Here is a 27,403-nt window from a genome sequence, read left to right as displayed (position 1 = left end):
CATCTTCATCTTGGAGTGAGCCAACCTACTTGAGCACCAAACACTTCCACCTACCCCTTCACCTATCTTCACGCCTAAAACTTCCTCCACCTTAACACCTCCATTTCTTGTCCTTTGGTGAGCCTAGATCCTTAGGCAAGGTGACCCTCTTCAAGACGCCAAAAGCATCCATGGAAGGGAGGTCTCCATCAATTTGTGATTATGTGCAAAAAGGAGTTTTTGATATAAAATTTATTGACATTGGTCTTCAATGGGTTGATATCTTTGCAAAGACTTTAGCTGAAGAATGTTTTAGATTCGTTAGAAATCATTTGCATTTAAAAAAAAATGTATGTCAGACTAAACTCGCATCATCTTACTATGTATTATCTAACTCATATCATCTTATTCTTACATGTCATCTCATTAATCTAACCTAATATCTACACTATGTGACACCCTCTACCCCAACATATATATATAATAATAAAAAGAAATATCTTATTGGATAAAAAAAATATTTAAAAATTGAAACAAAAATTATAATAATCATGTGAGTAGAGAATTTACATTCATGTACTTAATCTAAATAGCAAATAAAATTACAAAGAATAAAAATTGAATTTTCCAAAATATATGCTTTAATAAAACATAAACAACATCGTATTCTAATTCTATTTATGTCCCGATGTCACATGTCCTATCATAGCAAAATCCCACATAGAAGCCTAAGCTTCATCGTCCACATCCTCAGCCTCATGCTGCTGATGGCCTCCTGTATATCAAACAAGAGAAACAACACAAAAGAAGGGAGTGAGAAACATCTCACTCTGGCTCACGGTGTAGGAACGTACACCGGATAGCCAAACACAAGCAATACAGTTACCTCATAGACCAATCAACAACAATAGCTTATCCAATCATCCAAGTCATACAAATAGTAATTTATCATCATTTAATAATAAGAATGCACATGCATGGACACGGACTTCACATTATCATGCATGTGGCGCCAGTAAAACATCACATGGCATATTGCCGCTAGCAATACACGAAGAGTAGTCTAGGAGTACATGCCGGGTCACACCCTCTGCTGATGGAAAACTTGTAGGAGGATCCGGATTGATGTGAATCCTCTTCAAGTTCCTCCCTAGACCTTTGGCTCCTTGATTCTTCTTAAGCTTCTCTAAGGTCTCCAATGGAGGAAGAGACCTTAGAACCACCACGGTTTGGTGGGGAACTCTCTCAAGAGACGCCGCTCCTTGGTGAAGAGATAAGTCTCTTCAATTCTCACCACACTCTTCTATGGAATGGATAAGAGAATTGAATGAATATCAAAGAGGTTAAAGACTTTTGGAAGAGAGAATTTTCGTGCAAATTCTGATCTCACTCAAAAATATCATCCAAAAGTGTTTTACAATGAAGGAAAAATGAAAATATAGGAGTAGGAAGCTTGGAGAGCAAGCTAGCCTTAACCATGGTTCACTAGGAACCATGGTAAGGTCTAGCTAACCATCCATGGTCTAGAGGCTTGGAGAGCAAGCTACTCACTTAGCTTTCTTGGTAAGCAAGCTAAGTAGAAGCTTGTGCTTCATTCAAGCTTCTAAGCTTGAGTGTGAACAAGCAATGTGAACACAAATCAAGGTGGGCGGCTCATGGACTTTTTTCTACTCCAACCGGTTTTGAAAAATGTTGATTTGCTTTAGTTAGGTTCATCCAATGTGAATGGAACCTAGCTAAATCAAATCTATGAAAAATTAGGAGTAAAATGAATCTAATATAAAAAATTTAGCCTAGGTCCATCTCTTTGTCCAATTGCTAGTAACACTCTCTAACTTGCTAGTCACACTCTCTAGCTTGCTAATGCCACTCCCAATCCTACTACTAGAAAAATAAGAAAATAGTATATTTCTAGATTAGGTTAAATGGAGTTAAAGTGCCCAAGTAACCTTCCCTAGAAACAATATACAATAGCTAATAAAAGGAAATAAAGTGCCTCACAAATACAAAGGCAAAAATACACCTATACAAGTATCTACTATATACAAGGTACAAGAAATCAAACTATACAACATATGTACAATAGAGACTATGAGACTAAAAAGAGGAATCATACTCAATATTGATATTGAGCATAGGTCTAAGAAGCATCTCCTCTCTAGAAGCCTCCTCTAGCCTCCTAACCATGGACCTAGTTAAAGGCCCAATGGTCTTCAAGTGTGAGCCTCCTTGGATCAACCTTCACCCTTCTTGGTCTTACCTCTCCAAAGGGATCCTTGGGGATTAGATTTCCATCATACCCTCCCCCTTCGAAAGGATTTGTCCTCAAATCCCGTGGTCCTTCCACAAGGATAGGATCACCTACAAAAATAAGAAACAAAGTTTTAGTAATGATATATGCATATAATACATGTGGAAAGTGCACCCTATGAGGAATCCTTTCTACAGTCCTAACAAGGGTTCTTATTCTAGGAAGGATGGGTTCTTTAAGTATAAGAATAGGATCCTCACTATAGTGTACTCTAAGTGTAAAACTAAATCCTATAAATGATAAAGTACTAAAACTATAAGAAACTAGTGAAGTACTCCTATATACTAAGGTATCTTGCCTAAAGTACCATATGTAGTAACCTCGGCTTCTACAAGAAAACAAAGTGAATATGATAAGGAAACTACCTAGACAACCCTTGATCATATTATATGTTAGATACATCATGGAAGAAGGTGTAAGGAGTTTAGAAAAGTCATAGAATCTAATTTGGTCTTGAAGGAAAGTAGTAAAGTTAAGTTCAAAGAAGTTTGAACTTCCCTTAAGATCAAAAATAGAAAATAAGACACAATGAGATGTATCTAGTAAACAATATAAATCAAAGGTTGGGTGCTTTATTAGAACAACTAAAGTAAGAGAAGTCCTAAATAGACAATGGTTGTCTACTTTGGGCACCACCAAAGTAGTAGCATAAGAAGTAGAACTAGGTGAAGTCCACTCCTTCTTCACAAGACTAAGAACTTGAGATCCTTTATTTTCAAAAATGTTTAGGTTGTGGATCTTAAGCTCTAAGGTTGTGGCAGCAGTAGAAAAAGAGTTAAAATCTTTGTGAAGAAGAAAAGTCTTTTTGCAATCATTTTGAATTAAAAAGTGACTTTCCTTTTGCACAAGATTTTTGGAGGAGACACTATCCTCCTTACTTTTTTCCAAGAGTAGTGTCTTTTTAGTATTAAGAAGGTGAAGAGGTTGTTCAACTAGAAGACATTTCTTGATAGAATGTTTTATTAAAAATTGACTTCTAGGAACAACTTCCTTGGAGGAAATACTACCCTCCAACTCTAGAACCTTCTTTTTCTCCTCTTTTCTTTTTTTTGATTTCATAAATACTTGATCCTCCAACACTTGTGAAGGTGAAAGAGGAGTCAAGGTGTGTTTCTTGCCTAGGTGGACTAGGCAAATTTTGTTTGTAACACCATCATGAATGGCCTTCCTATCATGTTTCCAAGGCCTTCCAAGTAAAATGTGGCTTGCATCCATTGGAATTATATCACATAAAATTTCATCTTTATATTTTCCAATGGAGAAAGGAACATTTACTTGGTCCTTAACTTCTATAGGTCCATCCTCATTAAGCCATTGAAGTTTATAAGATTTAGGATGGGCTATAGTAGTTAGGTTAAGCTTATCAACCAACCTTTGGCTTACAAAGTTATTACAAGATCCACTATCAACAATAAGAGAACAAGTTTTCTTAAAAATTTTGCATCTAGAATGGAAAAGGTTCTCTCTTTGTGATTGGTCATTGGGTTGGTTGGTAAGTAACCTTTGAGCAATGAATAGGTCACCTTCACATGGTGCTTCCTCACTAGAACTAAGACTAGCATCTTCTTCACTTGAGGATGATGAAGAAGATGAAGTGCTTTCCTCACTTAGGATCTCATTGCCCCTAATGATCATGGTATTTTTTGTTGGGCATTGGGAAGCTATGTGTCCCCCCCCTAAGCACTTAAAGCACTTAATGGAACTAGTTCTAGGTTCATCAGAAGGTTTTTGTTTTTCTTTTTCTTTTTCTAGTGGTCTATCCTTTGAATAAGAGGAGTAACCCTCCTTCTTGAAGTCCTTTTTAGGGTAGGGGGTAGTTTCTTTCCTAAAGCTAGGCTTTCTTCTAAGTTGTTGCTCTACCCTCACACAAAGTTGAACTAGTTCATTAAGGTCTCTATAGGGTAATAGTTCAACCTTGTCCCTAATTTCTAGGTTAAGACCACTTTGGAACCTAGCAATGGTAGTTCTCTCTTCTTCCCTAATTCCAGCCCTTAGCATAAGCAACTCCATTTGTTGCCTATATTCCTCCACACTAAGGTTCCTTTGTTGGAGTCTTTGGAGCTTGTCCATTAACTCCCTCTCAAAATAAGGGGGAATGTGCCTTATCCTTAAGGCACTCCTAAGTTCATTCCAATATTTAATGGAAGGCTCTCTCATAATTTGTTTTTCTCTCATTAGGGAAGTCCACCAATGCATGGCACTCCCTTGAAAACTAAGGGTGGCCATAGGAACTCTTTTCTCTTCACTCACATTGTGGCAAGTGAAGAGTTGTTCAACCTTCATCTCCCAATCCAAGTAATCATCCACATTGTCTTTTCCATAGAAGGGAGGAAGGTCAAACCTAGGTTCTCTAGAAGAGGTTGTTTCATGCCTAGGCCTATGTTGCCTAGTGGGTCTTTGATAGTAGCCATCATCATGGTGACTACTATAAAACCCTTCACTTGAGGATGAGTGAGTGTGTGAATGGTGACTATTGGACCTAGATGTTTCTTCTTCATGTTTAGGCCTATGGGACCTAGAAGGCCCTTCACCATCATGTCTTTTGGGCCTAGTAGGCCCATGACCCTCATTGTCATGGGGTTTGCTAGTCTCACCCCCCACCACAAGCTTATTCAACAACTCTCTTATAGTTTCATTATTTTTTTCATTTTCTATCTCTTTTTTCCTAATATAATTCCTAAGTTCTCTAAGTTCTCTAAGTTCATCTTTAGTGCTTTTATGACTTCTAGGAGAATGATGACCATGCACACTACTTTCATGAGAATGATCACTCATTTTTGCAAGAGAAAGGTTTTCACAAATCTTAAAGAATTTTGCAAAGTGAGTGATAAAGATTTTCACAAAAGATTTTCTCTTTTTGGTGTAATACTAAGTACTTGGAGGTCTAAGTATACAAGTTGCACTATCAAGGGAGGTGAGCTACAAGGAGCCACTTAATAACCAAGCCTTTTCAAGTGGAAATTACTAAACCCCCTTATACCTTTCTTACAAAACAAATTTTTCACACAAGTAAGTCAAGTAGTTGTGTGCGTGTGCACGAAACCCCTAGTAGGCAAAGGAAGCCTTCTAAACGAACTTAAAAATTAAACAAGTAAAAGGAAAGCAAGTAGAGCATATACTAGTCGTAGGGTCCTAGGGTGGAAGTCCAAGTGACACTTGAAGTCTTTTGGGACACTTCCACAAGTTCTAAACGTAGTATGAAAGCTAGTAAAACTAGGCGTGTCCTAGTGGAAGCCCAAATGGCACTTGAAGCCTTTGGGGACCCTTCCACAAGTACTAAACGTGTCTAGGAAGATTTATTTAATACTATTTAGGAAGTGTTGAGACTTAATCAATTTCCCCAAACAACCACTCCTAAATGTAGGTTTGTTTTAACAAAGGAAACTAAAAGATTAACCCAAGGTAGGGTTAAGAAGTTACAAACAATGGAAACAAAACTAATCAAGAATGCTTGAAGAACTTCCACCAAGGGTGTTTGGAGGCAAGCTTGGACAGCCTTGGAGTCAAGTGAAACGTCCCAAATTGGTCTCCACCAATCCTTCTCTAAGTGTCCAAATCCGTCACCAAGTTCTTCAAATCCGTCACTAATTTGCTTCCAAAATCCGTCTCTAACTTTTACCTAAAAATCAAAACAAGTCTTGGCTGCAAAAAGAACAAACAAGTGAGCCTTTCCAAGGTGTTTCACTCAAGTAATTTGTACCTCAATCTCCTTCAAGTGTAGACCCTTTTGAGATTAATCCAATATGCCTCAATTAGCCCTTCCTTCCAAGTGTAATGGCTTGAAAAGTATTATATCTCACCAAGGCTTAACAATCAATCAAGAGAGAGTAGAGGCCAAGAAATGAAAACTGAAAAGCACAATTATAAAAAGGCTACAATCTTGTAGGAATTTATGTGACAAAACAAAGAGAGCCCAGAAGACACAAAGCAACAAATAAAGGCTAATTTCAAAAGCTAGCACACAAAGGATTAGTCCTAGGAATGGCACTAGAATGGATTACAAAAACCAAAACAAAATTTGTGCAATTGTTTTGAGTGTTTCAAAGTCTTTTTCCAACCACTGGACAACAAGCAAACCTCAAGGAAAAATCATACAAAATTTCAGGGCCAAGTGCTACTAAAAATGTTTTGTTTTACTTTGCTTTTTCTAGGCTTTTCTCTTTTGTTTTCTTTTCTTTTTCTTATATTTTTGTCTCTTTTCTTTCTTTCTTTTCTTTGAATACAGAGAGTAAGCACTTAAAACAGAGGCCACACAATTAATAAAGAGGTGTCCAAGTGGTGGAGAAAAGAGAAGTAAGAAGAGTAGAAGTGTAAGTGTACTAGTCAAAATTTTCAACACAAAAAAGTTACTAGTTTTGATACTAGTTTGTTCTTATCTTTTGTACACTTTGATTTTCGTTTTTAATACACTTCTAACTCTATTTTTTTTTTCAAAACAAGCACAAGACACACAAGGAATTGCTGGTCACAAATTGCTAAGAAACAAATAGCAATTGAAGTTCACAAAAAATTGACTCTAGAACATGTTAGGTCTAATAACATGCATTGGAATCATTTTATGAGCACACTAAGATTTAATAATGTTCAACCAGAAATGACACCATATATGAACAGAGGTTAACACATTTAGATTCAAATATAAAAAGGCACAACAAGGATTTAATGACAAGTAAAACAACTACACATGACTCTAAGACAAAACTAGTAGATTAAGAAATGTAAAATGCTTGTATTCTTGTTTCTTTTTAGGAGTTTCTTTTTGTCCAAAATTTTTAGGAGTCCAAAGGAAGATAAAAGAAATCCTAAAACATTTAAAAAGACATACAAAGAATACCTAAGGCACACACAAATATTGATTCACAAGAATTTAGAAGATGAACCAAAAACAAGCAAGACAAAGTGAGTGTGTTCTATAGATTTATAGTTATGACACAAGAACCACTCAAGGCACACAAACACAAGACAATAAAAGGAAATACATGTAGGAACAGTTTAGACACATATTAACATGATTTGAACCGAACAAAAAAAGACAAGACAAGAAGCTTAGGAACGAATTTACCAAGGAGACCTAGTTCTTGATACCAAATGATGGAAAACTTGTAGGAGGATCCGGATTGATGTGAATCCTCTTCAAGTTCCTCCCTAGACCTTTGGCTCCTTGATTCTTCTTAAGCTTCTCTAAGGTCTCCAATGGAGGAAGAGACCTTAGAACCACCACGGTTTGGTGGGGAACTCTCTCAAGAGACGCCGCTCCTTGGTGAAGAGATAAGTCTCTTCAATTCTCACCACACTCTTCTATGGAAGGGATAAGAGAATTGGATGAATATCAAAGAGGTTAAAGAATTTTGGAAGAGAAAATTTTCGTGCAAATTCTGATCTCACTCAAAAATATCATCCAAAAGTGTTTTACAATGAAGGAAAAACGAAAATATAGGAGTAGGAAGCTTGGAGAGCAAGCTAGCCTTAACCATGGTTCACTAGGAACCATGGTAAGGTCTAGCTAACCATCCATGGTCTAGAGGCTTGGAGAGCAAGCTACTCACTTAGCTTGCTTGGTAAGCAAGCTAAGGAGAAGCTTGTGTTTCAAGCTTCTAAGCTTGAGTGTGAACAAGCAATGTGAACACAAATGAAGGTGGGCGGCTCATGGACTTTATTTTACTCCAACCAGTTTTGAAAAATGTTGATTTGGTTTAGTTAGGTTCATCCAATGTGAATGGAACCTAGCTAAATCAAATCTATGAAAAATTAGAAGTAAAATGAGTCTAATATAAAAAATTTAGCCTAGGTCCATCTCTTTGTCCAATTGCTAGTAACACTCTCTAGCTTGCTAGTCACACTCTCTAGCTTGCTAATGTCACTCCCAATCCTACTACTAGAAAAATAAGAAAATAGTATATTTCTAGATTAGGTTAAATGGAGTTAAAGTGCCCAAGTAACCTTCCCTAGAAACAATATACAATAGCTTATCCAATCATCCAAGTCATACAAATAGTAATTTATCATCATTTAATAATAAGAATGCACATGCATGGACACGGACTTCACATTATCATGCATGTGGCGCCAGTAAAACATCACATGGCATATTGCCGCTAGCAATACACGAAGAGTAGTCTAGGAGTACATGCCGGGTCACACCCTCTGCTGATGGAAAACTTGTAGGAGGATCCGGATTGATGTGAATCCTCTTCAAGTTCCTCCCTAGACCTTTGGCTCCTTGATTCTTCTTAAGCTTCTCTAAGGTCTCCAATGGAGGAAGAGACCTTAGAACCACCACGGTTTGGTGGGGAACTCTCTCAAGAGACGCCGCTCCTTGGTGAAGAGATAAGTCTCTTCAATTCTCACCACACTCTTCTATGGAATGGATAAGAGAATTGAATGAATATCAAAGAGGTTAAAGACTTTTGGAAGAGAGAATTTTCGTGCAAATTCTGATCTCACTCAAAAATATCATCCAAAAGTGTTTTACAATGAAGGAAAAATGAAAATATAGGAGTAGGAAGCTTGGAGAGCAAGCTAGCCTTAACCATGGTTCACTAGGAACCATGGTAAGGTCTAGCTAACCATCCATGGTCTAGAGGCTTGGAGAGCAAGCTACTCACTTAGCTTTCTTGGTAAGCAAGCTAAGTAGAAGCTTGTGCTTCATTCAAGCTTCTAAGCTTGAGTGTGAACAAGCAATGTGAACACAAATCAAGGTGGGCGGCTCATGGACTTTTTTCTACTCCAACCGGTTTTGAAAAATGTTGATTTGCTTTAGTTAGGTTCATCCAATGTGAATGGAACCTAGCTAAATCAAATCTATGAAAAATTAGGAGTAAAATGAATCTAATATAAAAAATTTAGCCTAGGTCCATCTCTTTGTCCAATTGCTAGTAACACTCTCTAACTTGCTAGTCACACTCTCTAGCTTGCTAATGCCACTCCCAATCCTACTACTAGAAAAATAAGAAAATAGTATATTTCTAGATTAGGTTAAATGGAGTTAAAGTGCCCAAGTAACCTTCCCTAGAAACAATATACAATAGCTAATAAAAGGAAATAAAGTGCCTCACAAATACAAAGGCAAAAATACACCTATACAAGTATCTACTATATACAAGGTACAAGAAATCAAACTATACAACGTATGTACAATAGAGACTATGAGACTAAAAAGAGGAATCATACTCAATACTCATATTGAGCATAGGGCTAAGAAGCATCTCCTCTCTAGAAGCCTCCTCTAGCCTCCTAACCATGGACCTAGTTAAAGGCCCAATGGTCTTCTAGTGTGAGCCTCCTTGGATCAACCTTCACCCTTCTTGGTCTTACCTCTTCCAAAGGGATCCTTGGGGATTAGATTTCCATCATTTGCGCACTCTCACTAGAAGGATATACTACCAGAATCTCGTCGGGATAGCTAAGTTGCGCAAGATACATCCCATGCACACAATGGGCGAGACTGGGACTTCCAAACTGAGCTATCCCCAAGGACTAATCCCCAAAGCTTTTACACTAGGGGGCCTTCTCTGGCGGTGTATTCCATATTGTACCCTTAAAAAAATTTATGCATATGATGCATGTCAATCAAGACTCCATGCTTTTCTCATATCACATTTTCATGCCTCATTCCCATATCACATTATCATGTCTCAACACATCTCATCATCACATCTCCTCGTTACATTTCATCATCACATTCGCATTATCACATTATTTCATTCACAATTTTCGCAGAGCACTTTATTCCGTATTAAAACTCATCTATTTGTATAATTAAATACACATTTATACATCTTATACAACAAGGAGTACAACAGAACAATCAGAAGGTAAAACAGAAATATTCTTATTTTTCCTACTGCTCATAGGGTTCTCTCAAGAACTCATAGAGCGTTTCAATTTATGCAATAAACATTTAAAATAAGACAATTCACGTATATAATTATTATCACAATTAATTTACTCATACAAGCACCAATGCACTCCCTTAGGGTTTCCCGTAGGAACTCATAGGAGCACCAAATTCCATAATCATAGCCTAAACAAAGTTTTTATTCATACATGCCTATTAATTAAGTAATTGGAACATACAAGAAAAATATGACATACAACAAACACAGGATTGGGGGCCAATCCCACTACCTAGCATACAATCCCACACCTAGAGCGAGGTTTCTCACTCCCCCCTTACCTCGATAAATAGGGGTTGAAACTGAAGCAGGATCTCCTCCTCCGGGTTCCCCTTGGTCTCCAGAAAGTGTAGAAGAAAAAGGTCAAAAGTGAAAAAATGCGTTTTTCTGGAGTGTCGAAACGCATTTATAGGCATCAGGATTTGGCCAGAACGGCCCGTTCCGAATCTGGAACGGCCCGTTCAGGGCACATAGAACATGTACAAAAGCCTCTCCCAGAATGGGCCGTTCCAAAACCAGAACGGCCCGTTCTGAGTCAATACTTTTTTCTTTAAAACCACATCCGGAACGACCCGTTCTCAAAGTGGAACGGCCCGTTCTGGGTTGAAATTTTACTCATGCATGCTTGAGTTGGAACGGCTCGTTCCCAAAGTGGAACGGCCCATTTCGGGGCTATGAAAATCCAGAATTGCTAATTAATAAATAAATAAATAACACACACACACACACACACACACACATATATATATATATATATCAAATTAAAATAAAATATCAATACAATTTAAAACATGATTTTCTTCAAATAACAATTATAACAAAATATCATAATTAATAATATTATACAAAAATAATTTTCATAAATGATTATTACTAAAAGCCTTTAAAAATTCAATCAAACCCATTTAATTAATCAAAATAATTATAAGAAAATAATCTTCATAAATTCAAAAATAAATAATAATTATTCGTAGTATTAGTAGAAAAATTCGGGGTGTTACACACTAACCTATCGTCTGAGATTTTGAAAGAAGTTTCAGGTGCATTTAAAGCATATTAATGTGAGTAATCATGAGATGCATTGGTTTTTGGGAAAGTAACATATGGAGTAGTGGAAAACCTAAGACTTATCAGTGACAACTTTTCTTTCATTAGTCTTATCATCGTACCAAACTCATGACTAACTTTATTCTCTTCCCACGTCTTTAAAACTCAAATCATTTCACTTTTTTTTTCAATATCAATTATAAACCTCTCGTGGACCCAAACACAAGTTTCTCCTCCACCACCAAAATCGAAAACAAACATGTACTCAAACTACTCCTTCTTCATTGTCATGAACCTTATTCCAACTTAAAATACAAGTCCTTCCTCTTCAACATGTCTCGCTCTACCTTTTTTGGGATAAATTTTTATCTCAATAGATCCATTTAAATGGGTCAGACGGAGACTCTAGTTTCCATTTGCACAGTTATTATCACCAACTTATGAAGCCAACTCAGGTCTTCGACCAACTCTATCTAATGAATCTGTTGTCAAATCATTGTTATCCATTATCCTCTACTTCATCTACTTCTTCACCACCACCCACTCCACCTCTCCCTCCACTCACAACTGAAAAGGATTATGACAACATGATCGTTGACCTTTACCAAACTTTGCGTTACACACTAAGAAGACAAACACATACTTAAAGGAAGTTCAAATAGTTGTTTTTGTTATGATTGATTCTATTTTCTTCTAAACAACATGCTCTAAATAGTTTACATTGTATTAATTTGCTCTATATTATACAAGTTATATTTATCAAATCATGCATGTTTTCAGGAGGAGTCTCATATGCATTACATAAAGCATCTAGAGTAGATTCACATAATCTAATCATATATGCTTTGTTTGCTAAAATAGAAATACATGCTCTTCTTGGTAGCATATGCTTTGATATATCTCAACATATTTTTGTTCTTAATGAAGAGATAAAAACAAGCATTCTATGTTATAATGATCCCATATGTTATGATATGTTTTAATATGCTTTGATATAATTCAATATATTATGCTCTAATACACTCTGATATGCTTAATAAAAAGATAAAACAAGTATGCCTTGCTATATTTATACTATATGCTCTATTTTAGCTCTGAAATATGAAGACTATTTCACATAAAGTTTATATGCTTTATTTTAGCATTAAAATGTGAAGACTAGATCTCATAGAATATGTATGGTTACTACATTTGATATAATGGCTTAGTTTTTCTCATATGTTTTTTCAAATGATGATAGATCTAAGTTAATGCGAGATGAAACATGTCTTCAAAAAGATTATACTAATGAAAATCAAGTTGCTTGAATTATCTTTCAACGTCCTTGATAGTGTCTTACATGAGTCTAATAAAAACTTTTTTAAAAATTGCTTTTACACTTTTGTTAAAAAATATGTCTTAGGAATATTGAAAAAGTTTTTCTCTCTTTCAAGGTTGGAAAGGTCAAAATTTCTAAGAAAAATACATTTTGAAAGATGAAAAATCCTCTGAACTCAGGAAAACATTTTAAAAATTCCTTCGTCTTACTAAAGCAAATTTTTTTTCAAGAATAAAGGAAAATGAACATTTCATAAATACAAAAATGTGTTTGCCACCATCAAAAAGGGGGATATTGTTAAATCAAAAGGTGGTCTCCTAAACTCAAAGTTTTAATGCTAACAAACAAAGTGTTTTTACTTAAAAGAAATTTCTGGAAAAACATCTTTGAAACATATCTTTGAAAGGCTTATCAGATGAAGTATAAGATGCAAATCGTCTGTAAGATGTTGTTAATCTAACGAAGCATACGACCTATGTCATATACATTGAATATTTATCATTTATTGAGACTAACGGCAAAGTTTACTTTGAATGCTTCATTCCTTAATAGATCAAATCAAAACACCATCTCAGAACTCAAAAATCTGTTAAAGAGAAAAATCATGTTTTCCATCAAAACCAAATCCCTAAAATCACAAAGAAAAGTAAATAAAGTCACTACTATAGCTACTTTGCACTAACATTACTTCTGCAAGCTCCATTTATTGTGGAAAGTTGATAAGTAGCTTCCTTGATCAAATAAAAGATACCATTTGGTGAAATACATTTAATGCTAACATTACATAAGCCAAATAATCACCTATCATCACAAGGAAAGATGATGAAGATAGACGAAGCAAACTTTTAAGCTAGACTCAAAATGTTGCAATGGTTATCTTCTCTAAACTATTATATAAGAAGTTTCAAGCATAAGAGAGACAAAGATGCTAATTTTACATAGATACACTTGTATAGAAACCCATTATCTATAAATCTATTCCTTCTTGTAAACATTCATTGCTTTGTAATTGGTTGTATAACGTCTTAGTGAGACAAACACAACTTCTTTGTAACCTTCATAACCATTGTTATAAGATTGAGCCTAGAGAGGCTAGTCTGGAAAAGAATACTTGTTCATGAGCTTAGAGATGCTTGACTATAAAAGAATACTTGGTTGTTAAGCCCTGAGAGGCTTGTTATTAAAGAATACTATGGTAGTTGCTTGCAGAGGCATGCCAAAGAATACTTAGGGTTGAGCTAGAAATGGTTTTTTAAAACAATACTTGTATCTTTATTTAAAGATAACAAAACTTAATATGGTTGGATAGAGAACTAAACTTACCAATATAAAAATACTCAGTGTTCTATCTAACTACTTTTTTTTTTTTTGCTTCATCTAATTAGTGTTACTACTTCACTATAGAAAATGTACAAGTTTTTTTATACATTATTCAACTCCCTTCTAGTATTTATCTTTTCTCCACGATATGTGTAAGACCATTTCAATGAACCTCCCTTTTGCGTGTGAAATGAGCTTAAAGACAATCATACCTTACTATAGTAGTAACCATGGATAGAGTCCAAATATGGAACTCAACCATGTGATTATGCTTAAGCAATTACCAACCTAATTATGGTGTTTGGCAGTTTGAACAGATGAAATTTGATTTGTAAGATAACAATTAATTTAAAGCAGAAAACAAAACAAAAATTGAGATTTAAATATTAAAATCCCTTGGATTGTGACTTATTGTCCCTGATCCCCAAAGTTAAATTTCATGAACTATAAAACATTGTCACCAATTTACTTCTAACATTGTTGAAAACATTTTAGCTCCGAGAATTCAACAGTTTTTACTTTGAAAAAAAAACCCAAAATGATCTAAAAAGATTTATACTAAAAACAAATAAACACACAGAAGTAAATTAATAAATTAATTCAATTAGAAATTAAGAAAACAACTTGATCATGAAAATTTCTAGAATTCAATTATTTTAGAGTTCAGTTAATAAAAGAGTTTGATCATGGACTTTCAATTAATTAGGATAAAAATTAAAAACAATAAAATAATATGAAAATTAACAAAAAGGAATTAATTTAATTCATCATTGGGGTTTCACAAGAAATAATTACATCACAATCCTAAAATAGGAGAAAGAGTGAAAATATAAAACTACAACACAAAACTCAATCTTACAATGTGCTCTAGACATCCTTATTTGCATTCAAAATTAAGTTAAACTTTTAAGCATGACTATACATCTTAACAAGCATGACCGTGCCCAACAACATGGACGTGCTTCATCAAAATAGGAAGTACAAGCATTCTTTGTCGTCCAAGGGTGATCTAAAACAAGTTGGCAAGCACGATTGGCTTTGTGACATGGTTGAGCTTCTACTTGAAGCATGGTCGTGCATTAGACAATCACGGTCATGCATGACTTTAACCTTCATATTTGTTACATTTTATCCTTTAATTGTACTAATTTCATCTCTTTTTTTTTCTTGTTTGTTCCACACTTAATAAAAGAAGTGAAGTATTTTCAAAGACTTAACATTAAATTAAGGAAAAATTACAATGAATATTAGGTTATTATGTAACATTTTGATGGTTTAACACCCACCTTGATAATATAACCATGTGTTAAGTGGTTTAACCCATTTCGCGCACCTTATAACTAATTTTAACAACATTAAATACATATTCAAGACCTATAGATATTGTACTAAAATCACTAGCTAACTTGAGCATTGGAATGTCTTTTGTAGGTCCATCTTCATTGCAACTCAATCAACCAGAAGGGATAACCTCAACTAGCTCTCATTAAGCCTTGGTCAAAGTCCAACCCAAACATCTTTCAAAGGCAATTTTAAACACCTCAAAGAGCACATTGACAATGTCTTTATTAATTTGATAAAATTATTTCTCATTGTTAGACATGATTCATGACAAGTATGACAAACATACAAATAACAAACAATAATAGGTACATATATCATTCTCACAAATTTAGATGCCAAATCACCTTGGACCTCAATTAAAATCCAACTTCATATTGTAGTGCTATAAGATTTTACCATAACCCATAGGTCTCATTAACAAGACATTTCAGTTTAGTTGACTTATATATTGAAATTGGATCAGTTAATTCATAAAATAATGGATATTTTGGAGTAATTGGGCAAATAATTAAAATAATTTGTGAATATTATTTATTTTAATTCCAAAAAAAAATATTTTTTAATAAAAATAATAAAATTCAATGTTGACATTAATTTTTCTCGGTAGACACATGAAAACAAAAAGCTTTAACCTAGTCGTGGAAACTAAGGCATATTGAGAAGATGTTTTATGCTCCAAGATTTAACTTATATCACCTAATATTTAATTCCAAAAATGCTAACTAATGATCTTCATTCACCATTATCATAAACTAGTCTTTCTATATGTAACACCATTCATCCAAGAGCTACAAAATATATTTCAAAAAAGTACAACATAGAACTACGGAAAGTAAAAATAATAGGGTATGATTCAATCCTAAACCAAGAAAAGATAAACAAAACAAAACAAAAAAAAACACTAAATTGCATAATATAGCCTTCATAAGTATCACCTATTACGAATATATATATATATGAACAATAGTTTCTTTATGATGAGTATCACATGTAAAGAATCATATATCGTTGCTATTATTGGCTATTTCTACTATCGAAGCCCATGAAGTCACAAAGATTCTTCCTAGAAGAGGAGGCATGCCAACTTGTAGCTGGTGTTGTGCCTATTGGAGTGCAGAATTAGTCAATCGTTGCAAGGCTAAATAGGTAGCCCAAATAATGGTTACCAGAAATAGCACTAAAGGAGTACTTCGTGCCCTAAGGCGTTGATGTTCTTCCATGAATAAATTCATGAGTTCTACAATCACATAGTGTAGCCATGTAAATATTCGCGAGTTAAATTTGAAATGAATAGTCTACCAGGTTCACAAATTTCAAGAAATATTTTGTTTTGAAAAGTATGCATTAGGATTCTCCGATTTTATCATGGATGATTAAAAAAAAGGTAAAATTGGCATGCTTGAAGATTGATGATGCAATGTTCATAAGTGTAACCATTGAAGCTTGTTTATTAATTGAATGCAATAGTAAATGATTGATAAAGGGGGAATAACACATTCATTTTTAAAGGCATAAACAAATATGAAACTAGACATACCTTCATTAAGTTGATCTTGTTGGTCCAAAGCTTCTGAATACAATTGGTGCTCGACAAACAAATTTGCATATTCTCTCTGCACCATATTAGACCGATAACTTATAAACAAAAATTAAAAGGCTTCAAATTATATTTATATCACATGACTATTTTTAAACCTTAAATATCTTTTGTAGTTCACTTTACAAATCCCTGACACTGAGTAATCGATTAAGACTTTTCATGTGCATCTAGTGCCAATGAGGTACACACGCATATCAAGCAATGACTAATTAGTATTGAGGACTACACTTTGGTAATTTTGTTCTTATTTGTGTGATCAAAGTAAAATGCAGCTATAAATTTCCATGAATAACCTTTGTTTATTTTAAATTTACGTAAACATCCTTGAGAATTTTGAAAATTTACTCAAACTTCCTCTGTTTCATTTTGTTTTATTTACCATGATACCAAAGAAAAGAAAAAGGTAAATCTATACAACTACACATTAATATAATGCTGGGGAGCTCCATCAAACATCAACAAGAAAGTGAAAGTTAGCAAAAGTTAGGACTCATGATCGTAAAACAAAAAGAAAAGGAAAGGACATACGTTAAGCATGGTAATTTGGGTAGAGAGGATAGTTTCTTGAGTTCTAAGAGATTGCATCTCCCTCTTCAACTTAGTTGCATAACGAATCTTCCTCTTCAACATAGTTGTGTAAAGAATCTTCCTCTTCAACATAGTTGCATAACGAATATTCCTCGACTTTGATCGAATAGTTGATTTATTAGTAAAAATCCGGTAAACACATAACATTCAAAATCCAAAAAATAAAACGAAGGAAGAAAGGTTATTATGAATAGTTTATATATTTATAAATGAAATAAGGTAGCAATTTAGGGAAGAAAAAAAAGGTGGATGAGGTCTATAACATATAAAAAATGTTAAGGGCACTAATTAAGGAACCAAAAAAAGAAAGTTATTTATATAACTTTAGTATTGTTTTCAATGAACATTTTCAACATATTGATTCCTTAACTAATGCCATAAAGACATTGGTCAGCACTACCCATAAGATATTTGGTCTTATCACTTTCTTTTAAAGGGTTAAAATAATGAGGTAAATGGGTTCTTACAACAACACCAATAACAACAATAATAATAGTAATAATAATCTATAATTAATTATAACAAAAATGATATCATTACCCATTTGGTTTACATTTTTTAAGATGTTTTATTCTTCAACTCAAATTGTACCAATCATCTTACTACTTTTGTAAATGTAAGTTAATTATTTCTCATTAAATAAATAAAATAATTTTACATTGTTAAAAAAAAAGCATTTGATATTTTAAATATTTTTTTATATTTTGAAAAGGCACAATCAATTAATGCCTTATCAAAAAAAAAACATATAGGTAGGGAGACAATCACTATAGTGTTTAACTATCTAATTGTAATTAGAAATACTAACATACAAAAGGCACTCCATGCCTTTGTAAATTATTATTTTTTAAATAATAAATAATAAAAAAAATATAATAGTGGATGATTATTAAAAATATATGTGATTTTGGAGTGAAATTTACAAAAAAGAAAAAAAAAACACTTTTATTTGTAAAAGAGTATTTATAAGCCTAAAATTGGATAAAAATCATGTACACCAAAAAGTTCAATCCCTTTATTATAACTAGTGAGATCGGAGTACTTCATGCCTCTGTTAAAAATAAAATAAAAATAAAAATTAAGTAATAAAAATATATTAGTCTAACTAGTGTTATAATTAGTCTATTAGTTTCAAATTTTTGAATTTGATTAAAAATATTATTTTTTCTAATTTTTAAAATAGAAGAGTATAACAGTCAATAAAATGTGGAAATCAAGATGGTTACTAAAAAAAAGTATCTCTTTTATATATTTGTAGAGATTATAGATTCTAGATAACTTCATATAATTTATAACTCACATTATTTTCAACAAAAACAACATATTTAAAATCATCCATGTATTACAAAATTGAAAAGATATAAATAATATTAAATCAAGATTATAACAAGATTAAGCACATAAACTAAAAAATAATTTAAACTACTCACAAATTTATTATTTTTAATCGTTTAAGACAAGAGAAAAGAAAAAAAAAAGAAAAAAGAAAATAAATAAAATAAAAAACCTGTTAGATCTAGCTTTCTTTGGATCAACAAGAGCTAATTCAGGGAGTTTGTCAAGGATCAGATCTTTCCTCTTACAATCCATCATCTCCATTCCTGAGTCTACCTTAAACAACTTAGTCGAGGGTTCACCCGTTGAGTTATGTCGTTGGTGCTCCATCCTTTGCTCACTGCCACTTTTCCCAATGATTCTCTCATTTTCACCATTAGTGAACCCAAAATTGTAGAAAAAGTTAGAGTCCACCGACAAGCTTCGAAGGTGCTTGGCATGGGGAATTCCTGTGAACCTCTTCCGCTTATTAGACTTGTTCAAATCAATAACCATAGGAATGATGTCATTAGTGTCCAAAGATGGAAATGAGAGTGACAAAGGGAAGTTGGAGTTGACAAGATTAGAAGTGTTGAAGGGGGGAATGTTTGTGATGAAGCGAAAACAATTGTCGGAGTGAGAACGATGGTGGTGGGACCCGCACTTTAACATTTTCTTTGTGTCCATTGTTGGCAACGAGTTTCCAATGAACTTCTAATCCATGGAAAAACTATAATCAAAAGTTTCTCTTTTCTTTAAAATTTTTCTTTCTTTTTACTATTTTCTCTTCTGAGCTTTTAAGGTTTAAGAGAGAGAGGGGAAGAGAGAGAGAGATAAAGAGAAGTTACTCAAGTGTTTGATTGAGGTGTGGTTGGGTCTTTAAATATTTTCAAACACTACTAGAAAAGTGTCATTTTCTTGCGAATTTTTCTACAAAAAAATATTCGCAGAAATTTTTTGCGAATTTATTTGTGAAAAATAATTTATAGATATTTCTTACAAATTTTGCTACAATTTTAATAATCATAGAATTTTTTTTCATGGTAAAAATTTGTAGAAAATATTGTAAGAATTTTATTTTGTTTCTTGCAAATTTTCTTGTAAAAATAAATTCGCAAGTAATGTTTACTAAATGGTAGAAAAATTTTGTAGGTAACTTTTCCTATGGATTTTCCTGCAAATTTTAATCCGCAGGAAATATAAAAAATATTTAAATTTATAAGTTTAATATTAAAAAAAAACTTCAAGTCTCACATTGATTGAAAATAAAATAATTAAAGAGTATAAAAGTTGGGGCAACACTTACCTTACAAGTTGATTTGTATGCTTGAGTGTTAGGCTTATAATCTACAATCTTAGAATTTAAAAGATTATGTATCACATGTTGGAGGCATAAAAACAAATGCTTCGGATGAATTCATTGTGAGTATTTAAAAGTTGAAGATTTATTGATAGAATTTATAGAAATTTCTTTAATTTTTTTCGTAAGAAATATTCCTGCAGAATTTCTTGCGAAAAAATTCGCAGGAAACTTTCTTGCGAATTTTTCTGCAAATTTTTTTTTGCAAGAAATTTTCCTGCAAATTGTTTTTTGCAAGAAACTTTCTTACGAATTTTTTTCGCAAGAAATTGTGCTGAAAAATTTCCTGTGAATTTTAAAATTCGCAAAAATATATTATTCACGAAGGTATTACCTGTAGATAAAATTTCGCAGAAAAATTTGTAAGAATAACGTTTCCTGCGAATTTTCAAGAAAAATTCGCAGAAAAAGTCGCATGTAATAAGAGAAATTCTAGTAGTGAAAAGATCAAATTCCTTTAGCATTTTCATTAAATAGTTTTATTTAAAAGAAAAATAAATTACCATATAAATGTTATTAAGTACTCTTTTTAAAAGCATTTAAAAGTATTAATAATAACGTTAATTGTTTGTGATTTAATTGTAACTAATGAAACCAATAAACTCTTGTTGTTCGATTCAAAGTAACGTTTAAAGAAACCATTAATAAGATAAGAATAAAAAGATAGAGACAAAAAAGACAGAGCAGCAAGAAGGTTAACATGCAAGATTTATGTATTCAATGATAAAAAAAATATTAAAAAAATATAAAAAAAGGCTAGTTGTATTGGAAAACTAGGGGTAAAGCTTTAATAAACTAAATAGATGGAGAGAAAAAAAACCAAGAGGAAAAAAGGTTAGCTGGCATAATATATTTAATGGAAAAAAATGGTAGACGTTTTCGAAAAAGGTGGGGAGGTTCTTATTATGCCAATTAACACAGGAAATATGCAGAAATAGAGACAATTTGACATAGAGGAAAGTGTTGAGTTTGAAACCCTCTCCAAGAAGTAGTTTTAATTTTGATGTAGCTTTGTTTAAATTTGCTTCATTTTATATTTTTGACCTATATTAAAAGGATATTGTATTGATTGTTTTATAAAACTTAGGCTTGTATGTGTTTGCTTGTTATGATTGTTATGATTTCAAAAACTTATCTTGTTTTAGCAAACATAACTCAATGTTTCTCATTTTATGTGAAAACATAATGTAATAGATTATCAAGAGTTGGTAATAGATTACAAAGTGTTTTAACATTAAATGAAACTTGATTCATTCAAAAGAATTTAATATTAAGTCATGTAATAGATTATCATTTCAGATAATAGATTACTGAAACTTAGTTTTGAAGCAGAATTCGAAGTCCTCTTTGTGATAATCGATTACTAATTGAGGTAATAGATTATCATGGTGACTTTTGAGTGAAAACAGGTGATTTTGGCATCGAGTTAATCGATTACCCTCCTTAGTAATCGATTACCTCTGCATAAAATTGAGTTTTATGTTTGCTAAAGCTCGTGATAATTGATTACCATTCTTGGTAACAGATTACCTCTGTTTTATAATCAATCTAATTTTAGTTTTTAAAAGTCTGGTAATAGATTACCTTCACAGGTAATAGATTATAGTTGTTACAAACTTTTTAAATACTAAAATCCTCTTTGCACTATAAATATAACTCTTTTCGAAAACTTAAAAAAATGATCAAATATATTTTGGAAAACATTTTTAGAACAAGAAAATATCACATACTTTTCAAAAAGAATACAAGTGCTAAAGATTGATTAAAGAACATGAGTTCTTGAAAAATTTCAAGAAGTTTATGACCTAATCTTTGAACAATATCATTCTACACATTTTAACGAGGAATAATTATACATCACAATCGTAGAATAGGAGAAAGAGTGAAAATATAAAACTACAACACAAAAATCAATCTTACAATGTGCTCTAAACATCCTTATTTATATTCAAAATTAAGACAAACTTTTAAGTATGACTATACATCTCAACAAGCACGACCGTGCTCAACAACATGGGCGTGCTTCATCAAAACAAGAAGTATAAGCGTGCTTTGTCGTCCAAGGGTGCTCTAAAATAAGTTGGCAAGCATGATTGTGCTTCATGACATGTTATGCTTTTACTTGAAGCATGGACGTCGTGCATTAGACAATCATGGTCATGCATGACTTTAACCTTCATATTTGTTACATTTTATCCTTTAATTGAACTTACTTCATCTCTTTTTTGTATTTTTCTTGTTTGTTGCACACTTAATAAAAGAAGTGAAGTATTGCCAAAAAAATTGGCATTAAATTAAGGCAAAATTACAATGAATATTCGATTATTATGTAACATTTTGATGGTTTAACACCCACCTTGATAATAGAACCTTGGTTAAGTGGTTTAACCCATTTCATGCACCTTATAATACTAATTTTAACAACATTAAATACATATTCAAGACCTATAGTTATTGTACTAAAATCACTAGCTAACATAAGCATTGGAATGTCTTCTGTAGATATCTTGCTCATCTTCATTGCAACTCAATCAACTAGAAGAGATAACCTCAACTAGCTCTCCTTAAGCCTTGGTCAAAGTCCAACCCAAACATCTTTCAAAGAAAATTTTAAACACCTCAAAGAGAACATTGACAGTGTCTTTATTAATTTGATAAAATCATTTCTCATTGTTAGACATGATTCATGACAAGTATGACAAACATACAAATAACAAACAATAATAGATATATATATCATTCTCACAAAGTCGGATGCCAAATCACCTTGGGCCTCAGTTAAAATACAACTTCATATTGTAGTGCTATAAGATTTTACCATAACCCATAGGCCTCATTAACAAGACATTTCAGTTTAGTTGACTTATATTTTGAAATTGGATCACTTAATTCATAAACTAATGGATATTTTGGAGTAATTCGGCAAATAATTAAAATAATTTGTGAATATTATTTATTTTAATTCCAAAAAACTATTTTTGAATAAAAATAATAAAATTCAATGTTGACATTAATTTTCATCTCAGTAGACTCATGAAAACAAAAAACTTTAACCCAATCGTGGAAACAAAGGCATATTGAGAAGATGTTTCATGCTCCAACATTTAACTTATATCACCTAATATTTAATTCCAAAAATGCTAACTAATGATCTTCATTCACCATCAATCATAAACTAGTCTTTCTATATGTAACATCATTCATCCAAGAGCTACAAAATATATTTCAAAAAAGTACAACATAGAACTACGTAAAGTAAAAATAATAGGGTATGATTCAATCCTAAAGCAAGAAAAGATAAAAAAAAACAAAAAACAAAAACAAAAACAAAAAATAAAAAATAAAAAACACTAAATTGCATAATATAGCCTTCATAAGTGTCACCTATTATGAATATATATATGAACAATAGTTTCTTTATGATGAGTATCGCATGTAAGGAATCATATATCGTTGCTATTATTGGCTACTTTTGCTATCGAAGTCCATGAAGTCACAATGATTCTTCCTAGAAGAGGAAGCATTCCAACTTGTAGCTGGTGTTGTGCCTATTGGAGTGTAGAATTAGTCAACCATTGCAAGGCTAAATAGGAAGCCCAAATAATGGTTACCCAAAATAGCGCTAAAGGAGTACTCCATGCCCTAAGGCGTTGATGTTCTTCCATGAATAAATTCATGAGTTCTACAATCACATAGTGTAGCCATGTAAATATTCGTGAGTTAAATTTGAAATGAATAGTCTACCAGGTTTACAAATTTCAAGAAATATTTTGTTTTGAAAAGTATGCATTAGGATTCTCCAATTTTATCATGGATGATTAAAAAAAAAGGTTAAATTGTCATGCTTGAAGATTGATGATGTAATGTTCATAAGTGTAACCATTGAAGCTTGTTTATTAATTGAATCCAATAGTAAATGATTGATAAAGGGGGAATAACACATTCATTTTTAAAGGCATAAACAAATATGAAACTAGACATACCTTCATTAAGTTGATCTTGTTTGTCCAAAGCTTCTAAATACAATTGGTGTTTGACAAACAAATTTGCATATTCTCTCTGCACCATATTAGATAACTTATAAACAAAAATTAAAAGGCTTCAAATTATATTTAATATCCCATGACTATTTTTAAACCTTAAATATCTTTAGTAGTTCACTTTACAAATCCCTGACACTATGTAATCGATTATGACTTTTCATGTGCATCTAGAGCCAATGAGGTACACACGCATATCAAGCAAAGACCAATTAGTATTGAGGACTACACTTTGGTAATTTTGTTCTTATTTGTGAGATCAAAGTAAAATGCAACTATAAATTTCCATGAATAACCTTTGTTTATTTTAAATTTATGTAAACATCCTTGAGAATTTTGAAAATTTACCCAAACTTCCTCTGTTTCATTTTGTTTTATTTACCATGGTTCCAAAGAAAAAAAAAAGGTAAATCCATACAACTATAAATTGATGTAATGCTAGGGAGCTCCATTAAACATTGACAAGAAAGTGCAAGTTACCAAAAGTTAAAAGTCATGATCATAAAACAAAAAGGAAATGACATACGTCAAGCATGGTAATTTGGGAAGAGAGGATAGTTTCTTAAGTTCCTAAGAGATTGCATCTTCCTCTTTAACTTAGTTGCATGACGAATCTTCCTCTTCAACATAGTTGTGTAAAGAATCTTCCTCTTCAACATAGTTGCATAACGAATATTCCTCGACTTTGATCGAATGGTTGATTTCCTATTAGTAAAAATCTTGTAAACACATAACATTCAAAATCCAAAAATTAAATGGAAGGAAGAAAGGTTAATATGAATAGTTTATATATTTATAGTCAATGAAATAAGGTAGCAATTTTGGGGAAAAAAAAGGTGGATGAGGTCTATAACATATAAAAAATGTTAAGGGCACTAATTAAGGAACCGAAAAAAGAAAGTTATTTATATAACTTTATTATTGTTTTCAATGAATATTTTCAACATATTGATTCCTTAACTAATGTCATAAGGACATTAGTCAGCAATACCCATAAGATATTTGGTCTTATCACTATCTTTTAAAGGGTTAAAATAATGAGGTAAATGGGTTCTTACAACAACACCAATAACAACAATAATAATAGTAATAATAATCTATAATTATAACAAAAATGATATCATTACCCATTTGGTTTACATTTTTTAAGATGTTTTATTCTTCAACTCAAATTGTACCAATCATCTTACTACTTTCGTAAATGTAAGTTACTTATTTCTCATTAAATAAATAAAATAATTTTACATTCTTAAAAAAAATAGGATTTGGTATTTTAAATATTTTTTTATATTTTGAAAAGGCACAATCAATTAATGCCTTCTCCAAAAAATAAAAAACATATAGGTAGACAGATAATCACTATAGTGTTTAACTATCTAATTGTAATAACAAATACTAAAATACAAAAGGCACTCCATGCCTTTGTAAATTACTTTTTTAAAATAATAAATAATAAAAAAATATATATTAATGGATGATTATTAAAAATATATGTGATTATGGAGTGAAATTTACAAAAAAAAAAAAACACTTTTATTTGTAAAAGAGTATTTATAAGTCTAAAATTGGATAAAAATTATGTACACCAAAAAGTTCAATCCCTTTATTATAACTAGTGAGGTCGAAGCACTTCATGCCTCTGTTAAAAATAAAATAAAAATAAAAATTAAGTAATAAAAGTATATTAGTCTAACTAGTGTTATAATTAGTCCATTAGTTTCAAATTCTTGAATTTGATTAAAAATATTATTTTTTCTAATTTTTAAAATAGAAGGGTATAACAATCAATAAAATGTGGAAATCAAGGTGATTACTAAAAAGAGTATCCCCTTTATATATTAGTAGAGATTATAGATTCTAGATAACTTCATATAATTTGTAACTCACATTATTTTCAACAAAAACAACATATTTAAAATCATCCATGTATTACAAAATTGAAAAGATATAAATAATATTACATCAAGATTATGACAAGATTAAGCACATAAACTAAAAAATAATTTAAACTACTCAAAAATTTATTATTTTTAATCGTTTAAGACAAGAGAAAGAAAAGAAGAAAAAAAAACCTGTTAGATCGAGCTTGTTTTGGATCAACAAGAGCTAGTTTAGGGAGTTTATCAAGGGTCAGATCTTTCCTCTTATAATCCATCATCTCCATCCCTGAGTCTACCTTAAATAACTTAGTCGAGGGTCTGTCCACTGAGTTATGTCGTTGATGCTCCACCCTTTGCTCACTTCCACTTTTCCCAATGATTCTCTCATTTTCACCATTAGTGAACCCAAAATTGTAGAAAAAGTTAGAGTCCACGGACAAGCTTCGAAGGTGTCTGGCATGGGGAATTCCTGTGAACCTCTTCTGCTTTTTAGACTTGTTCAAATCAACAACCATAGGAATGATGTCATTAGTGTCCAAAGATAGAAATGTGAGTGACAAAGGGAAGTTAGAGTTGACAAGATTAGAAGTGTTGAAGGGGGGAATGTTTGTGATGAAGCGAAAGCAATTGTCAGAGTGAGAATGATGGTGGTGGGACCCACACTTTAACATTCGCTTTGTGTCCATCACCGACAACGAGTTTCCAATGAACTTCTGATCCATGGAAAAACTAAAATCCAAAAGTTTCTTTTCTCTTTAAAAATTTTTCTTTCCTTTTACTATTTTCTCTTCTATGTTTTTAAGGTTTAAAAGAGAGAGGGGAAGAGTGAAAGAGATAGAGATAAGTTATTCAAGTGTTTTTTTTAAAGATAGGAAACATTACAAAGACGGTCGCAATGAAAATTGAACCTAGGTCCTCATGTTTTTAGCTACCCCTCCCCTCCCAATCACTAGGTTAACCCTAATGGTTATTCAAGTGTTTGATTGAGTATGGTTGGGTATTTAAATATTTTTAAAAGATCAAGCTCCTTGAGCCATTTTCATTAAATAGTTTTATTTAAAAGAAAAATAAATTACCATATAAATGTTATTAAGTACTCTTTTTAAAAGCATTTAAAAGTATTAATAATAACGTGAATTGTTTGTGATTTAATTGTAACTAATGAAACCAATAAACTCTTATTGTTCGATTCAAAGTAACGTTTAAAGAAACCATTAATAAGATAAGAATAAAAAGATAGAGACAAAAAAGACAAAGCAGCAAGAAGGTTAACATGCAAGATTTATGTATTCAATGAAAAAATAAATAAAAATAAAAAAAGGCTAGCTGTATTGGAAAACTAGGTGTAAAGCTTTAATAAACTAAATAGATGGAGAGAAAAAAAACCAAGAGGAAAAAAGGTTAGCT

General features: G+C 32.2%; 2 protein-coding genes across 9 annotated transcripts; both read right to left on the bottom strand.

The window, feature by feature from the left end:
- Positions 1 to 532: 532 nt before the first annotated feature.
- LOC109813813 (transcription factor VIP1) lies at positions 533 to 19,601 on the bottom strand. 7 transcript variants are annotated; one of them, XM_083077271.1, is made up of 4 exons: positions 18,910 to 19,588; positions 17,343 to 17,498; positions 16,752 to 16,827; positions 533 to 5,932 (listed from the first exon to the last, which is right to left on the bottom strand). In XM_083077271.1, the coding sequence occupies exon 4, from the start codon at positions 5,063 to 5,065 to the stop codon at positions 2,171 to 2,173; it is 2,895 nt and encodes a 964-aa protein (XP_082933397.1). In that variant the 5' UTR covers positions 5,066 to 5,932; positions 16,752 to 16,827; positions 17,343 to 17,498; positions 18,910 to 19,588; the 3' UTR covers positions 533 to 2,170. The 7 variants fall into 7 exon arrangements, 6 of the variants coding, with proteins under 6 accessions (XP_082933397.1, XP_082933418.1, XP_082933407.1 ...); XR_014434833.1 differs by lacking the exon at positions 533 to 5,932 and adding an exon at positions 5,950 to 6,138 and having other exon boundaries at positions 18,910 to 19,564; XM_083077292.1 differs by lacking the exon at positions 17,343 to 17,498 and having other exon boundaries at positions 18,910 to 19,601.
- Positions 19,602 to 23,233: 3,632 nt separating this feature from the next.
- LOC109813797 (transcription factor VIP1) lies at positions 23,234 to 26,737 on the bottom strand. 2 transcript variants are annotated; one of them, XR_014434779.1, is made up of 4 exons: positions 26,189 to 26,737; positions 24,643 to 24,821; positions 24,060 to 24,135; positions 23,234 to 23,758 (listed from the first exon to the last, which is right to left on the bottom strand). XR_014434779.1 is itself a non-coding variant. In XM_020378050.3 (2 exons), the coding sequence occupies exons 1-2, from the start codon at positions 26,716 to 26,718 to the stop codon at positions 24,644 to 24,646; spliced, it is 708 nt and encodes a 235-aa protein (XP_020233639.3). In that variant the 5' UTR covers positions 26,719 to 26,737; the 3' UTR covers positions 24,460 to 24,643. The 2 variants fall into 2 exon arrangements, 1 of the variants encoding a protein (XP_020233639.3); XM_020378050.3 differs by lacking the exons at positions 23,234 to 23,758; positions 24,060 to 24,135 and having other exon boundaries at positions 24,460 to 24,821.
- Positions 26,738 to 27,403: the final 666 nt, after the last annotated feature.

The sequence above is a fragment of the Cajanus cajan genome, chromosome 1 (genome assembly GCF_000230855.2).
Source record: "Cajanus cajan strain Asha chromosome 1, NIPB_CcT2T_4, whole genome shotgun sequence".
In the NCBI taxonomy this organism is placed as follows: Eukaryota; Viridiplantae; Streptophyta; class Magnoliopsida; order Fabales; family Fabaceae; genus Cajanus; species Cajanus cajan.
This window is presented reverse-complemented; position numbering and strand designations above follow the sequence as displayed.